We start from the raw sequence: 15,551 nt of genomic DNA, 5'->3' as shown, positions 1-15,551 counted from the left end.
TTGTCACTCCGCAGCCTCTTGGGGGGCATTCCAGGAGGGCACCTGCCCGGGCAGATGCTCCTTGTTCAGCAGCTTATGGCAGCAGATCACGTCTTCAAGGACAGCCAGTGGTGATGGACTCAGACAAATGAGCAAGTGGGTGGGGCTGATGTCCAGTGGTGGAGTACTTTGCTCCCTAGAGGGGGCTGCGTGGGAGCTCTGCCTACGTGGGGGAATTTCCATCCCTGGGGTAAATGTGTGGGTGGCTCGCTGTCACCTTCTGTCTCACCACATAAAGTTCAGACAGCAGGCTGGGTCCTGGGTGCCTGCTTGCTTCCCCAACTTCCAGCAAACCAGTGCTCTATGAAGACAGGGAGAGGCCGTGGTAGCGAGGCCCAGCAGCCTCCTTCATCTATGAGGTGACCTCGTGCCTGCGAGTCTCACCGCTGCGGCTGCTGTCATCCTCTGTCCTCTTCCAAGCCCAAGCTCCACGAAGGTGCTCACCCACCCTGGGAGCTGCGCGACTGACCTTCACCTGGAGGCAACGTCTGTGGGCTCTATAGTGCAGTGCTCACTTCTGTCAGATGGGGGGGGGTCCAGATGCCCTCGCCTGTGATTCAGGGACCTGGCCATGAGATCACGATGGTCGAGAAGGCTCCAGAAGGTTCTGGGCTTCTCTCAGTGTGAGGCTGACCCCCTGCAGTGGTGCTGTGTGCCCGCTGGGGGACTGGGAGCCTCTGCGAGCACGTCCTTGGGACACCACAGCTCAGCCTCTGCTCCCTATTGAATTCATGTGTGAAGAAACAAGGCAGATGCACCTGGACCAGTTCTGAGTTTGAAGGCAGGAAACAGAGGCACTTTGGGGGCCCAGGTGCTATCCTAGCCTGTGCCTGTCAGTGCCCAGAGCCCTGGTGCTGGGCCCTGGAGGAAGAACTCTTTCCCCGCCTGCCTTCCCCTCCTCCTGGCAGCTGCTGGAGGACACTGGCTGTTCGTACTTGTGGTCTTGCCCGTGTGTCTCTTGTGGTGGGAGCCTGTGGGGAGCAGGGCGCTGCCTGGGTGCCTGTCATATCTTAGGGCCTGGCTCTTCCTGGACCTCAGATGAGCTTAGCCACAAGATTTATCTCATGAACTACTGTCCAGGTTCAAAAATGGATCTGATGGAGATGAGTATATTTTCTGGTGAGGACTTTGCAGGCCCCTGCCTAAGGCCATGCAGTTTGGCATGAAGGAGGTTCAGAAGACCCAGGAAGAGGGCAGGAGCAGAAGTGGACAGGGTCAGGTGGCTGGGGTCCAGAACACCTGGGAAGAGGGCTGGGGCAGAGGTGGGCAGGGACAGGTGGCTGTTGAGAAGGGATAGGTTCTCAGCAGAGGGCAGTGGGGAGCAGCTCTTGTCCAGATGCTTGTTCTCAGGGGGAAGCCCAGGGGCTATGGAGAGAACACTAAGTGTCCTGGGCTCTGATGGTGGCAGTGTAGCTGTGGACACGTGGGAAAAGTCGACGCTGCATTTCTGTGCTATGCAGCACAGACCTGCTGAGCAGGCCATGACCAAAGCTGCTGTGCTGCCATGTGCCACGGATCCGCAGCAGGGTAAAGAAAAAGGGATGTGGGCAGTTACAGAACACTGGCTAGGGAGCCTTTCCCCTAGAAAAGGAACATCCCAGTTGGGACGGGACAGCCTTGCCATCCGACCCTTAGTGACAACAGAGGACTTGGCTGTGAGAGTGGATGTCTCAGGCTGCACGCAGGTGTCTAGACCCCGTGTTTAATTACCCGGTGAGCTTTGGAAGCCAGGCAGCTTGGGAAAGCAGCCGAGCTCCAGCACCCTCCAGAGCTTCGGTTCCCGCTCTAGCCTCAGGAGAGGCAGGGAGGCAGCCGGGAGCCAGACTCCCAGTAACCACCCTGAAGGCCATTTAAAAGTGATTGGAAGCTGGGTGCTGGTGGCTCAGGCCTGTAATCCTAGTTGCTCAGGAGGCTGAGATCTAAGGATCTCTGTTCAAAGCCAGCCCAGGCAGACAAATCCAAGAAATTTTTATCTTCCATTAACCAACAAAAAGCTAGAAGTGGAGATGTCGCTTAAATGGTAGAGAATCAACATTGGCGAAATAGGCAAGCAAGAATGAGAGGACCTAAATTCAAGCCCCAGAACTTGGCACATAAAAAAAGTAAGAAAAAGTCAGGTATTGGTGGCTCACACCTGTAATACTAGCTACTCAGGAGGGTAAGATAGGATTGCAGTTTGAAGCTAGCCTAGGCAGGAGAGCCTACTACTAGAAAGTCAGAGTGAGGCTGTAGTTCAAGTACTAAAGTACCAGCCTGAGTGAAAAAGCTAAGGGAAAGCGCCCAGGCCCTCGATCAAGCCCTAGTACTGGCACCTCCTCACCCCAAAAAGTGGTTAGGATGTAAAGGAAAAGGCCATGGCCTGTTTGCGCACTAAGGTGACCTCTTCTAGACTTTGGCTGGAGTTGGCTTCAGTCTCCATGTGCTGCTACAATTGGGGCATCTGCCTTGCTGTCCTCATTGGGACCTTTTCACTGACCAGTCTTCTTGCAGGGCTGGCTTGCTATGGCCCTGATGCACTAGGGACCTGCTGGACTCTGTGGAAGAATGGGGCCCTCCTGCCCACCTCAGGAAAGCGGTGTCTGCCAGGGAGCTGAGTGACTTGCCATTAGGACAACCTCGGTCTGATGGAGGATGAGAATGTGGCTAGCCCTAGGCTGTGGGCAGAGGAACGTGTGTGTGGCAGGCTCAAAACCACCGTGTTGGGCTGGGGCAGTGCATGGCATGGGCATTCCCTTGCCACCCGGGTGGCCTATTTTGGAATGTAAGTTCCTTTAGCTGCACCCTGCCGCATCCCAAGTGAAAGTCAGCTCTGTGTGGAATGTGTGGGTCCTGTCTCCATGGGAGAATGCCCTCTGGCCTCGCTGGCTCTTGGTCAGCTTGCAGGTTCTCTGGGTGCTACTTCCGTTCAGCTGGAGGTCATTATGGCTGGGCGTATATCCTGTGGGCACATCTGTGCTGCCCACAGAGGCCTCTGTCAGGTACGTGCATCAGCGGGGACTCTTGTGCCGTGGCTCCTTGCTTGCACACGAGAAGGCCTGTCTTTGGCCAGGGTATTACCTAAAGCTCAGGTTACCCATCAGACATGTCACATGGGGGGGCCCAGAGACCCAGAAGTAAACTATGTAGGCACACTGAGCCCCTTGTGTGAGTTTAGAGACCTAAGCTCCTGCCTGATATTATTACAGGACACACTCAGAGCAGAGGCCGGTGCTGGGGCCAGTGGTGGGCCTGAGGGTGCACGTGACGCCCCAGGACTGGAGCTGCTTATGGGGAGGGCGGCTGGGTCCGTCAGCAACTCCATGGTCTCTGTCTCATGGATGTCCCCTTCACTCAGGTCACGTGGATGAACCAAGAGTGAGTGGTCCCAGCGTGCTCCCACCAACCAGGTCTCGGCTCATCACGAATGTGGGGACCAGCCACTTCTCTGGGGGCAGCCTCCTCACGCCTGCAGGCCCAAGACGTGAGTTGAAACTGTGAGATCCAGGAGGTGGGTGGTGGGTAATATGGGGTTGGGTAGACGAGGCTGAAGCCTTCCTATGTGGTGTCATTGGTGGCCCGCTGTGGCTGGGTAGATGGTGGCTCTGGCACTGTGTTGCAAGCTGCTTGGACAGGGAGGAGGAAGTGAGGGAAAAGCGGGGCAAACAAACTTGCTCATTGGTTTCCTAACCAACTTCAGAGCGTGGGAAGGACAGACTTGGGTTTGGGGAGAGACACAGTGTTTGGTAAAAGTGCTTTTCTTAGCAGGAAAATGCTAAAGTTTGACATTCCTCTTAAACCCAAAGGTGCCACAGATCAGATTATAAGCTTTTTTTTTTTTAAATAGAAATGAAAGTAGGGCTTTTTTTCTTTCCTTTTTCTTCTCTACTTCTGGTACTAGAGTTTACATTCAGGACCTAGTGTTCTTGCTCAACTTTCTTGTTTCTGGCTGGTGCTCTACCACTTGATCCATGCTTCTACTTCTGGCTCTTCAGTGTTTCATGGAGGTAAGAGCCTCAGGATTTGTCTGCCAACGCAGGCACTGAACCATGATCCTCAGCTCTCAGCCCCCTGAGTAGCTTAGGATTACAAGCGTAAACCACCACACCAGCACCCGGCACACAATTTTTGAAGCACTTTCTGCCTTTCAGCTAGTATCAGTCTGGAGCTTCAGTGCTGGTCTCCAGGAGGCAGGGGAGCAGCTTGTGCAGAGGTGCTGAGGCCCCATGCTGCCCTCCAGCCGCCTGTGCAGCTGCCTAGCTCCAGCTCCGGCTCCGGCTCCGGCTCTGGCTCCTGGACTAAGCCACAGCAGCTCAGACCTGATTCTGGGCTGAGCTTTTTTACGCCTGTGTCTGACTAACCAAAATCCTCTTCTTAAGTGGTCATTTTAGACATTTTAAAACCAATTTGAGCCATCTAAAAGCCAATTAAACGGCTTTAAGATGGATTGGCGACAAGATACCTGCAATAGCAAGTTTTCTGTGATGGGTGAGGCATGGATGGGGGGGGGCGCCCACCCCCGTGAGCTTGTCAGCAAGTCCGTGGACATCTGCTGACAGGAAGCAGAAACCCAGGCCCCGGGAACCTGCGCTGCCATTGGTTTCCTTGGGAAACTTCTGGTGGTGCCTGTGAAGTGAGGGGGACCCAGGTTCTCTCAGTGCCCTGCCTAGGCCAGATGACAGTCAGGGAGCCTCATGTGACAACCGTGACAGGGTCTTGTCACTGAGTAGAGTACCATTTGATCCCATCCTGGGAAGGAGGGACAGGTGGCAGCTGTCCCTGTGCCCGTGGCCAGTTCAGCTACTTCTTCCCTGCTGAGTGACTCCTGCTGCATCCAGGCGTGAGTAGAGCCACTCTCACAGGAGACAGGCCCCTCTGGTGCTCAGGCTGCCCAGGGGCAGCTGGGGGCAGTGTTGAGCCAAGCCTGTCTGAGCCATCTTTGTGTCTGACAGTCAGATAGGCCTCCAGCCCAGGAGCACAACCCCACAGAGACCTTGCACCTAGTTCAATTCCAGGTTCACGATGTCTACACACAGGGTGGATTTGGGGGTCCAAGGTGGTGATGCACCCGGGGGGTTCCCAGCCTGCAGGGGTTCCATGCAGTTTCCTCTGAGCTGAGGACACAGTCCTTGGGGAGGGCGTTCACTGCCCCTTTAAATCCCAAGCACTTGTGCTTTCCCTGGAAACTGATGTGTGGCCAGGTGTACAGAAGGACTGGAATCAGAATGCCTTTGATTTGAGAATTTCCTTCCACCCTAGCGCCCCCTTTTGGGGGAAGGGCTCTGCAGGGGCCAGGCTGCGAGGTTGCTGTCTCTGTCAGTGTCTTGGAACCCTGATGATTGGGTCTATAAAAGCCAGGCGGGGGAGCTCCATGGCTGGACGGAGTATTTCTGGGGGTTGGTCACTGAGTGTACTAGCCAACAGAGGCCACACATCCACTCTGACTCATCCCATGACCTTTCAGCAGGAAAAAAAGTGGTCCAAGCGCAGAAGCTGGCTGACGTGGACAGCGAGCTGGCCGCCATGCTGCTGACCCACGTGCGGGCTGGCCAGAGGTCCCCAGGCGCAGGCTGTGAGGCCGACGCCGTGCGCAGGCGCAAGCTGGAGAGGATGAGGTCTGTGCGCCTGCAGGAGTCCAGAGGGGAGCCCGTGGGCCGCAAGGCAAGCTTGCTGGTAAGGGTCATCACGCGTGACGCCAGCCCCAGTCTCCCCACGCCCTCCCAGATCCTGGTTTCAGGAGAACAGGAGCCACTCCCTCCACCTAGGCCAGAAGGGTGCACACCGTGTGGATTGCGGGGTTCTGTGTGGTTTACACATGGCCCGGCGTGGCCAGTGACAGCTCCACTGTGCAGAGAGGCTGTGGTGTCTTCATGCTCAGGGAGGCCTTCAAGGGGAGGTTGGTGCCCTGCCCCTCCTAGGGGCTGAGAGGCCTGTGTCTCCCTGCAGTGTGGAAAGGCCAGAGCATTGGACACTGGAAAGCTGGTGTCAGTCATTTAAGGCAGCATCGCATTTCTCCTCCGCTGAGGTGAAGTAGGAGGCTCTGTGGGCAGTGGCCCCCTTGGCTCTCTTGGCCCCTCCGCCTGGGGAGGCTCTCAACCCGGCTGAGTGGGTCCGGGAGCAGCTGCAGCCTGGGCTTCCTGGCACAGAGGCCACATCTTCTGGGCCCTCGCTCGTGTGAAGCCGCCTCATTTCTTAATGTAAGGCCCATGAGAAAACAAGTGTGGCAGTCCACTGAGTGTCAGGGCCCTCAGCCTCCCTGAGGCTTGGTTGTCAGGTCTTGGACCCCATAAGGCCGAGTCAGGACTGGGGCAAACCTCCCCCTCTGTGGACTGTAGTCGCTGTCAGGCTCTTGACACCAGCCTGGGGATCTGCCACGTCCCCAGGCTGTCTTGAGGCCATTTTTTTTCTTTTACTTGAAACTACTGCTTTAGTGTTCCCCACTGCGTGCTGTGCTGAAGGGTCCTCTCAGGATCATGCGGGGCAGACCCCCGAGGGGGCAGAGAAAGGATGGGTGCTCTGTGGACCTCCTCGAGGAGGGGGAAGCATCCCTTATTTTCTATTCCAATACCCTGGAGTGTGGGTAGGCCATTCCTTCCAAATCATGTACTCAAAGAAGTGGGGAGAGTGTTTCCAGAAGACACTTGGAATACGGGGCACATGACCGAGCAAAGCACACCTCTCGGGGAGGCGCGCACCCCTGGCCTGCCCCCAGGTGGGCCTTGGTGTTTGCAGGCCCAGCAGAAGGTGCGAGCACAGCACTCGAGGGACCTGCAGGTCATTGACGCCTACCGGGAGCGCACCAAGGCCGAGAGCATCACCAGCGTGCTGAGCCTGGCCATCACCACACGGCACACGCTCTATGCCACCCTGGGCACTGCTGAGTTCTTCGAGTTCGCCCTTAAGAACCCTCATAACACGCAGCACACGGTGACCATCGAGATCGACAACCCTGAACTCAGGTGGGCGCGGCTCCGCCCTGGCCCACTTCCGGGCAGGCAGAGCCACATTTTCAGCCCCGTCGACTCCCGTCCCTTCCTCTGAGGCGGTTCTGGGGGGATGTGACTTCTGCACACGGCGAGGGTCCTCACTGCCGGCCCCCTCCTCTCTAGCATCATCGTGGACAGTCAGGAGTGGAGGTACTTCAAAGATGCCAGTGGCCTGCACACACCGCTGGAGGAGGACATGTTCCGGCTGCGCGCCGGCCTGGCTCCCCAACTCTACCTGCGCCCCCGGGAGACCGCCCACATCCCCTTCAAGTACCAGAGCTGCTTTGCAGGCCCGCCAGCCCCGGCACAGGTGCGTGCAGGCACAGGAGGGACTTCTCTTGCTAGCCAGTGGAAGGAGAGGAGCACTTTCCTGTCTTCTCAGCAGCTTGTGCTCATCCCCCACCCCCATTTCTGCAGCAGGGGATGGGGGGGGGGATCAGTCACAAATGTCTGCCCACCCTGTGTGTCACTCCATGGGTGTTCTGCACCTGCGCTGTGCACAGCACCTCAGGTGTTCCTCCCCCACCTGGTGGGTATCACAGAGGCTATTCTGGCCACTCTTTTTGTGACCCCAGGGAGAGGTCTCTGGTTGGGGGAGCGTGCTCTTCTCCCTGCAGTGTGTGCTCCTTCACTCAGCCAGCCTGAAGTGTTGGGAACACGAAAGTTATGTGCATGTACACGGGATGGGGAGCGGCTCTGGCAGATCTTCCGTAGGATGAAAACTGTCACGAGGGGCTTCAGGCCTCACCGAGGCTCCCAGGCAATCCACACTGGCTCTGGGTGGGCTGTGGGGTAGCTGAGACCCAGCCTTGGCTTTAGGCAGAGATGGAGATGGTCAGGCAGAGGCAGGGATGGCTCCAGGTCTACCGTTCAGTGAGCTCACAGCAGCCTTGCTTCTTGCCTGGTGGGTGGCACTGGTCAGTGGTGGCCACAACCCCCAGGCTGGCGTGAGAGTCAGTGGGTGAGGCTTTGGCATTGCTAGCTCTTGGGGTCTGAGTGCTGGTCACCACTGACTCTACCTCCTGACCTGTACAAATCTCTCATAGGCTGAACTGACCGCTAAGAAGGGCACAGACACTGGGTCACCAGGGAAGTGGAGAGCCATGCCCACTAAACACGCCAAGGTAAAGGGAAGAAGACACCCGGTGGTGCCATGGCCTTGGAGCCGTGTGTGTCATTAGCTTGAGGGTTGCCCCTGCCCCCTCTCTGCCTTCTTAGAAGGAAGGGGTTGACCGAGGCAGTGGGGCAAAGACCTTCAAGCACCCTTCCTTCCTGTTCCAGAAGGGTAGTAGCTGCCCTGCCAGGCACTGGCATAGTCCACGTGTGGTGCCCAGTGTGGACATGACACCTGGCAGCTTGTCACTGTGAGCCCTGGCTCTGGTGCAAAGCCCGTGGTCTCAGTGACTTCTGCCCTGCCCCTGCCCCTGAGCATCTCTGGAGCCTGGCACACAGCATTCTCTAGTTGAGTATGTATGCCTGTGTATACACAAACATGCACATGCACGTGCGTGCGTGCGTGCGTGTGTGTGTGTGCGTGCGTGTGCAGGCTGGAGACAGGGAGAAAGAGGTACTTCCTAGAAGGGGTAGTGAGTGGCAGCTGTAGTTTTGGGAGGCTTTAGTCAGCTAAGAGAAGGCCAAACAAGATTTCAGATGTCTTAGACAAAAATGTTTTAGGCCAATCAAAAAAAAAAAAGATTTCAGATGTCTTCACTTTAAAATCATCTTTATATCAAAATGAGGATCTCTTCATACGGATTTGAGGTTTTAGGGAAAATTCCAGACATTTTATTAGCTTACCCATAGTTCCTTACTGTCAGCCTGTGGGCTTATGGCCCACTTCAGTTATACTGTCCGGTGGAAAATGGTAAAGTTTCAGCTCTGTCATTCTTTCTGTGATTCATCTGTAAACAGGAGCTCTTCCTGTCAGCTCTTTGGCTATCCTGAAATATACTTTTGTCCTTTAAGTCAGCAGAAATGGTAGAGTCATTCCCTTTGCCAGGTTTCAAAACAGTGAGTTATGGACAACCAGTCTCCAAAGACAGGGTTTTTTTGTTTTGTTTGTTTTTTGTTTTGTTTTCTTTTTTGACACCTCATTATGAACTGGATTTTGTATCTAGATTTCTCATTCCATGGCAGGCATTATTCTTTAGCTGCCTAAACTGCCTTGTCTCTGGCCATTGCCATCTTTCTCAAGTTAACTTCTGTGTCTTTAATTTAAAATAACAATTTCAAGCTTAGAGAAAAATTACAAGAAAATGCAAAAAAATTCTTCGAAGTTGTTTGCCCCCATTTCCTAATGGCGAGCATTTCCCCACGTGCCTTACCATTTTCTCTACATATTGGCCTCTTTGGTTCCTTCCTTCCTTCCTTCCTTCCTTCCATCCTTCCTTCCGTCCTTCCTTCCGTCCTTCCCTTGCGCTCTTCCTTTTCCTTTTTTCTTCTTTCTTCCCTTTTCTTTCTCTCTTCCTTTTCCTTGTTCTTCCTCCTTCTCTCCTCCCTCCCTTCTTTGCTCCTTCCCCTCCTTCTTTCCTATACTGGAACTCAGGACCTGGGCACTGTCCTTGATCTTTTTCACTCAAGGCTAATGTTCTTACCACTTGAGCCACAGTTCCACTTTTAGCCTTTTTGGTAGTTCATTGGAGATGATAAACATCTTACAGACTTTCCTGTTTGGGCTGGCTTTGAACTGCAATCTTCAGATCTCAGCCTCCTGGATCGCTAGGATTAGATGTATGCGCTGTTGGTGCCTGGCTTATGTATACATATTTTTTCTGAACAGTTTGAGAGTAAATTATTGACCTAATGCCGCTGAACACTGAAACCCAAAGGATCTGTCCAGAGAATGTGCACCCCAAGGACCAGGGCTGTCAGAAATGATCTTGAGATTTGCTTTCCACAGATGTCCCTGTGCTCAGTCTGTCCACATCAGACTCCCAGAAGCCTGGCCAATCCTGGTTGGCTTGCTACCACTTTGGCTCACCTTGTCTTTGGCCGTGGTTGGTGGTCCTATGCGGTACCCTCAGGCTGCTGGTCGCACTTGCCTCTGACTAGATGCACCCTGTGCGGTGTTTGCTTGTCCTCAGATGCACGCCGCTTCTGGAGCAGGACACACGGCATGGCTTGTCTTCAACATCACATGGTGTTGACTTGTCTCCTTCCTGGGGAGGTGATTGGCGGTGGCTCACTGGAGTGCTTTCTGCACACATCCAGGCATGGGGAGGGGAGCTCTGACTGCCTGTCTAGCCCTTAAGGACTGTGCCTTGTTGAAAAGAAGTAGCAGCGACATGTCCACATGTGAGCTCTGTGCTGGGGCCTGGCTTGGTGGCCCCCTGGGGGTGTGCACATGCCTTCCCAGCAGTGTCCTGACCGCCTTTTGGGAGTGGAGATGTGGTCCCTGGACGGCCTGAGCTGCGGTGAGCCGAGTGCGTGTCCTGACGCCCCGCACTGCTGCTCACAGGTGGTGTTCCGTGCGAGCGGCGGCAAGCCCATCGCTGTGCTCTGTCTGACTGTGGAGCCCCAGCCCCATGTCGTGGACCAGGTCTTCCGCTTCTACCACCCGGAGCTGACCTTCCTGAAGAAGGCCATCCGCCTGCCGCCGCGGCACACGCTGCTAGGCAGGTCCCCCCATGTCCCCCGCGTCCCCATGGTGCTGCCACACCGCCATGTGCAGCCTCGTAAGCTAGCATCCCTGTCTTTATCCTGCCTCCCCTGAGGTGGCGGTGAATATTCTGTGGCCAGTTCTACTCTTAATTCATGGCTCTGGCTGCCTGGGTCTGTTCCTGTGCTGGGGACATCTGCTTCCTCCTGATGGCTCAGGAGTGGCCCTTAGAGCCAAGTGATGTCCTTTGGGCCTGATGGCACCACTCCCTGTGGGTGACTTGCCCTCATCCATTGATGAGGGCCAGCGCTGGGAGCCCCATGCACATGTGCCTTGCTGGGCTGAGGCCACAGTGCCATGTTTCCTGTTCCAGGTGCTCCCGTGGGGATGTTTGGTGAGGAACCCCCGGTGCATGTTCGCTGCAGCGACCCCAATGTCATCTGTGAGGCCCAGAACCTGGTATGTCACGTTGACCTGACTGCAGACAGACCCTTCCAACCCGTCTGCTGCTGGTGGTGGTGTCACTGCCCTTCCCATCCCCCTTTCCCCTCCCTCTCCTCCCTTCTCACTCTCCTCCGTGCCCACCCCACCACCGCCCTGTGCCTGGCTGTTGCAGCCTTCCCATTTCAAGGTTCAGGCTAAGTGGTTTCTTCTCAGGGTGCTGAGGGGCTATTCTGACATCCTTAGAGGAGCTTCGTGAATGAGTTTTCACTTTTTCTGCTAGCTTATCAGTTCCTTAATCATCTGAATTTAAATTTTAGGCAAGGGCGTAAAGCAAAGTGAATAAAGGGAATGGTAATTAAGACACTTATTAATTACCATTGTGCAAAGGATAACGGCAATAATTGTATTATGACTGGTTAGGAAACGAGATAAAATCTGTAGAATATAATTATTGAAATCAATATAAAATCAAGAAGCTAATGATTTTCTCTTGCAGTGAGCAAAACTGACTGCTGACGAGCACAGAAAACGAATGCGTTCAGTGGGGGGCGGGTCTGCTCCACCTCCCTGGCCTCACACAGCTGCAGGGCCGGGTGGGGAGATGGTGGAGAGTGTGGGTGGCCTTGCAGTGGTATGACCCACACCTGTTCTGTAGGGCCCCAGAGAGCCACAGGACGTATTTCTGAAGGTGGCCAGTGGACCGAGCCCAGAGATCAAAGACTTCTTTGTCCTCATTTATGCGTAAGCACACAGACCTCTGTGTAGGGAAGGTGGGGAGGAGAGGAGCGCTGGGGCAGCCTGAGCTCCCACCGTCTCAGGAGACTGGTGACTGCCCTGTGACGTGAGACTCAGACGGGCGGTGGGGACTCTGGGCCGGCATCTCCCTGGTAAGGGCTGTTCTGCTCTGGGCAGGCTCTCTCCCTCACCAAGCTCTGGGCTGAACTTGGAAGGGCTCTAGCTTGCTCCTCCACAGAATCTGGGGAGTGGCCACCATCCTCTTTATTCCTGAAGACAATGATGAAACCTCCTTTTTTTTTTTTATCCAGTGTATTAGCCTTCTTGTTGCTATGAAAGAGGCTAGACACAAACAACTTAGAAGAAGGAAGGATTTAATTTGGCTCTCAGTTTTAGGGGTTTTGGTCCATCACGGCCAGTTCTTGTTTCTGGGCTTGTCCTAGTAGTGGAAAGGGGAGGCTGTTCAGTAACATGGTGGATAGGAAGGGACCAGGGTAAGCTGTGGCTTCCGGGATATGCCCCAGTGATCTGTGGTGTCCAACAGGCCCCGCCTTCTACATTTCTCTGCCTCCCAATAATGCCATCATGAGTCTATCAAAGGACCAATCCATTGACAAGGTTAAGCCCCCAGGAGCTGATCATTTGTAGAAATACACCTAGTTTCCTAGGCAACCTTCAGTCAATAAAATAATAATCTTGATAAGCAAGATCAGTTGTCATGCAGTTAAGCAACCAATTCCCTTTGCTGTTTTCTCATAGTCCCATCTTGCAGCCCTTTGGGTCCTATTGAAACTGGAGCAGGTTGGAGGCTTCCCTGCAGGACCTCTGTGGGTGAGGGTGGGGGAAGCTGTATGCAGGGCTGATGTCAGTGCGTGTCTGGGTGCTTCTTTGTAACCATCTGCGGATGTCCATCAGCCTGGCCCCGCGTGACCACAGTCTCACTGTGTGCCCACGCTCTGAGGCTCCGCTCATCGTGGTGGCACCATGGGGGCAGAGACAGGTGCTACATAGCCTAAGAGCTTCCTGGGGTGGGAAGATGGCAGTCGGGGGGTCAGGTGAGCCGGCCACAGCCTGTCCTTGGCTCCCATCCTCTGCAGCTTGTCCTGGGCGGCCTTCCAGCTCCCTGCCCTCTGGCAGCTGTGGCTGGCTGGCACTGCTGTCCTCAGGACGTGTGCAGACGACTCCTGTCTCTGCAGGGATCCCTGGCTGGCTGTGCCGGTGCAGACCTGGCAGGTCTGCCTTCACTCTCTGCAGCGAGTGGACGTCGCCTGTGTCACGGGCCAGCTCACACGCCTGTCCCTTGTCCTTCGTGGGATGCAGACAGTTAGGAAAGTGAGAGCCTTCACTTCGCACCCCCAGGAACTTAAGGTAGGGCCCTGGGGACCTCAGAGTCTTTGCTGTTCTGAGCCTGCTCCTGTGCATGCAGCCTGCGTTGCATGGGGGTGACAGGTGGCAGCATGGCTCTTATCCATTGAGCTCTCCTGCCCGTGGTCACGTGAGAGGGGAGGGGGCAATGGTGGATCTGGCTCTGGACTGATGGAGAGGGCTGAGGTTTCCAGTCTGGGCAGCCCCAGGTGAGTGAAGTCAGACCCCAACCCCTTGTTGACCTTGGGATTTCCGGAGCCAGCCAGGCAGGGGACCCAGGAAAGTCCATGTCTGTGTCCTGCCCTCCGTTCTTGCAGACAGACCCTGCTGGAGTCTTTGTGCTGCCGCCTTATGGGGTGCAGGACCTGCACGTTGGTGTCAGGCCGCAGAGAGCTGGCAGTCGCTTCATGCACCTCAACCTGGTCGACGTGGATTACCACCAGCTGGTAGCCTCCTGGCTGGTGTGCCTCTCCTGCCGCCAGCCGCTCATCTCCAAGGTCAGTTGGAGGGTCACATGCAGGCTGAGGGGCAGAGGCACTGCGGGACCTCTGCTGTGACACACACACACACACACACGGCAGGGAGACACCAGTGCTACTGACTGTGTGACTTGGGCTGCCCAGATGCAGGGCTCTGTGGAATACTGGGCAGGAAAGTGCTGGTCTGGCCTAACTTCCTGGGGGTCCAGTGTCTGGGGCCATGCTATACAGCTGGGTTCAAGAAGCACCTGCAGAGGATCCCAGGGCTGTGCCCCGCAGGGGCCCCAGAGTCTCCCTGTCCTCCCTAGGCCTTTGAGATCATGATGGCAGCGGGCAAAGGGAAGGGTGCCAATAAGCGCATCACCTACACCAATCCCTACTCCTCTGGGAGGACCTACCACCTGCACAGCAGCCGCCCGGACCTGCTCCAGTTCAAGGAGGACTCCTTCCAGGTAGCGTTGTGCACACAGGGGCTGGGCTGCACTTCTTCACCCTGGGGATGCTTAGGGGCCCCCGCAGGGCTAGTACCGTGTTCAGCAGAGGTCCTGCGTCCCCGCTGGCTCCCTTGCCTTCTGAGAGGTCCTGTGGGTTCCTCGCAGAACCTCGGCCTCTATATCGCGAGGACCCCCGAGGACTCCCATGGCATGTGCTCACCTCATCTCTCATGGTGTCGCCGGGCCTCAGCGTGGCCCGAGTGCCAAGGCCTGCCTCATGTTTCTAGAAGCTGCTAGAATGGAGGTGGCAGGCCAGGGGTAGGCACTGGGATCCCAATGCTCCTTTCCAGGTGGGAGGAGGAGAGACCTACACCATTGGCCTGCGGTTTGCGCCGAGTGAAAACCTGGGGCAGGAGGAGATTCTAATTTACATCAACGACCAGGAGGACAAAAATGAAGAGACCTTTTGTGTCAAGGTCATCTACCAGTGAGGGCGTGGCCAGAGGCAGCTGGTGCCGGTTGCTAGTGTTCTCCCGTACACCCTCCTGGCCATTGCAGCCTCGGCCCCAGGATCCAGTGGAGGGGTTTGGTTGAGGTCATTTTGTAACTCAGCATCTAGGTAAGCTGCTGCCGCTGCCAACCCGGCTTGACCAAGTTCCCAGGTGTGACGTGAGCACCAGGGCCCTGGCTCTGCCGCCATGCATCCTGGCCACGTGGGCGCCTCGCTCTGCAGCTGCGCACTCCCGCCATGCGGGTGCCTCACTCTGCAGCCGTGCAGCCCCGCCATGTGTGCACCATGCACACGGACACACCTCGCTCTGCAGCCGCGCATCACAGCCACGCGGGCACCACAGATGCGGTGCCTTGTTCTGCAGCCACACGTTCTGGCCAGGCGGGCGCCACACTCTGCAGCCGCACATCCTGGCCATGTGGGCGCCTCACTCTGCGGCCGTGCATCCCGGCCATGTGGGCACCACACACGTGATGCCTTGTTCTGCACCCACACATCTGACCAGGCGGGCACCACGCTCTGAAGCTGGACACCCCAGCCCCGCAGATGCCTCGCTCTGCAGCCATGCATCCCGGCCACGTGGGCGCCTCGCTCTGCAGCTGTGCATCCCGGCCGCGCATCCTAGCCACACGGGTGCCTCGCTCTGTAGCCACGCATCCCAGCCATGCGGGCACCATGGCTCAGAGGTTGCCACCATCTGGAACTTTGTTCTGATCTTCACTTAGCAACATGTATTTTATAAATCAGCCTAAATGATAAGATTATGTTTTTCTCATTGGATTTTGTACGAATATACTATTTATTTGCCATGCAGAGTTTTATGTGGTGTTATTTCGCACTTTCTAAGTGATTCCCTGAAATGGTTCATTTCTGAGCATTTGCCTGTGTTTTTCCTGTGGATGGAAATTGGCTGAGCCTGCCTGAGCCCCGTGCCCTGTGGAGGCTCCTCAGGCCTGGTGTTGGTTTGGGGGGCTGTGGCCCTAG

General features: G+C 55.8%; 1 protein-coding gene across 1 annotated transcript in view; it reads left to right on the top strand.

Annotated features, from left to right (window-relative positions):
- Nphp4 (nephronophthisis 4) overlaps nt 1-15,179 on the top strand; it is a 99,006-nt gene extending 83,827 nt beyond the window's left edge. The window contains exons 19-30 of the mRNA XM_013031596.1: nt 3,374-3,499; nt 5,483-5,688; nt 6,748-6,974; nt 7,125-7,311; nt 8,048-8,125; nt 10,459-10,615; nt 10,973-11,058; nt 11,699-11,784; nt 12,975-13,146; nt 13,461-13,640; nt 13,931-14,074; nt 14,407-15,179. Of these exons, the coding sequence (XP_012887050.1) occupies nt 3,374-3,499; nt 5,483-5,688; nt 6,748-6,974; nt 7,125-7,311; nt 8,048-8,125; nt 10,459-10,615; nt 10,973-11,058; nt 11,699-11,784; nt 12,975-13,146; nt 13,461-13,640; nt 13,931-14,074; nt 14,407-14,547 (1,790 nt within the window). The 3' untranslated portion in view covers nt 14,548-15,179. The remainder of the gene's footprint in view (nt 1-3,373; nt 3,500-5,482; nt 5,689-6,747; nt 6,975-7,124; nt 7,312-8,047; nt 8,126-10,458; nt 10,616-10,972; nt 11,059-11,698; nt 11,785-12,974; nt 13,147-13,460; nt 13,641-13,930; nt 14,075-14,406) is intronic.
- The last annotated feature ends 372 nt before the right edge of the window (nt 15,180-15,551 follow it).

Source organism: Dipodomys ordii, unplaced genomic scaffold (assembly GCF_000151885.1).
Source record: "Dipodomys ordii isolate 6190 unplaced genomic scaffold, Dord_2.0 Scaffold6, whole genome shotgun sequence".
In the NCBI taxonomy this organism is placed as follows: Eukaryota; Metazoa; Chordata; class Mammalia; order Rodentia; family Heteromyidae; genus Dipodomys; species Dipodomys ordii.
The sequence above is the reverse complement of the archived record's forward strand: the minus strand, read 5'-3'. Positions and strand labels throughout refer to the sequence as shown.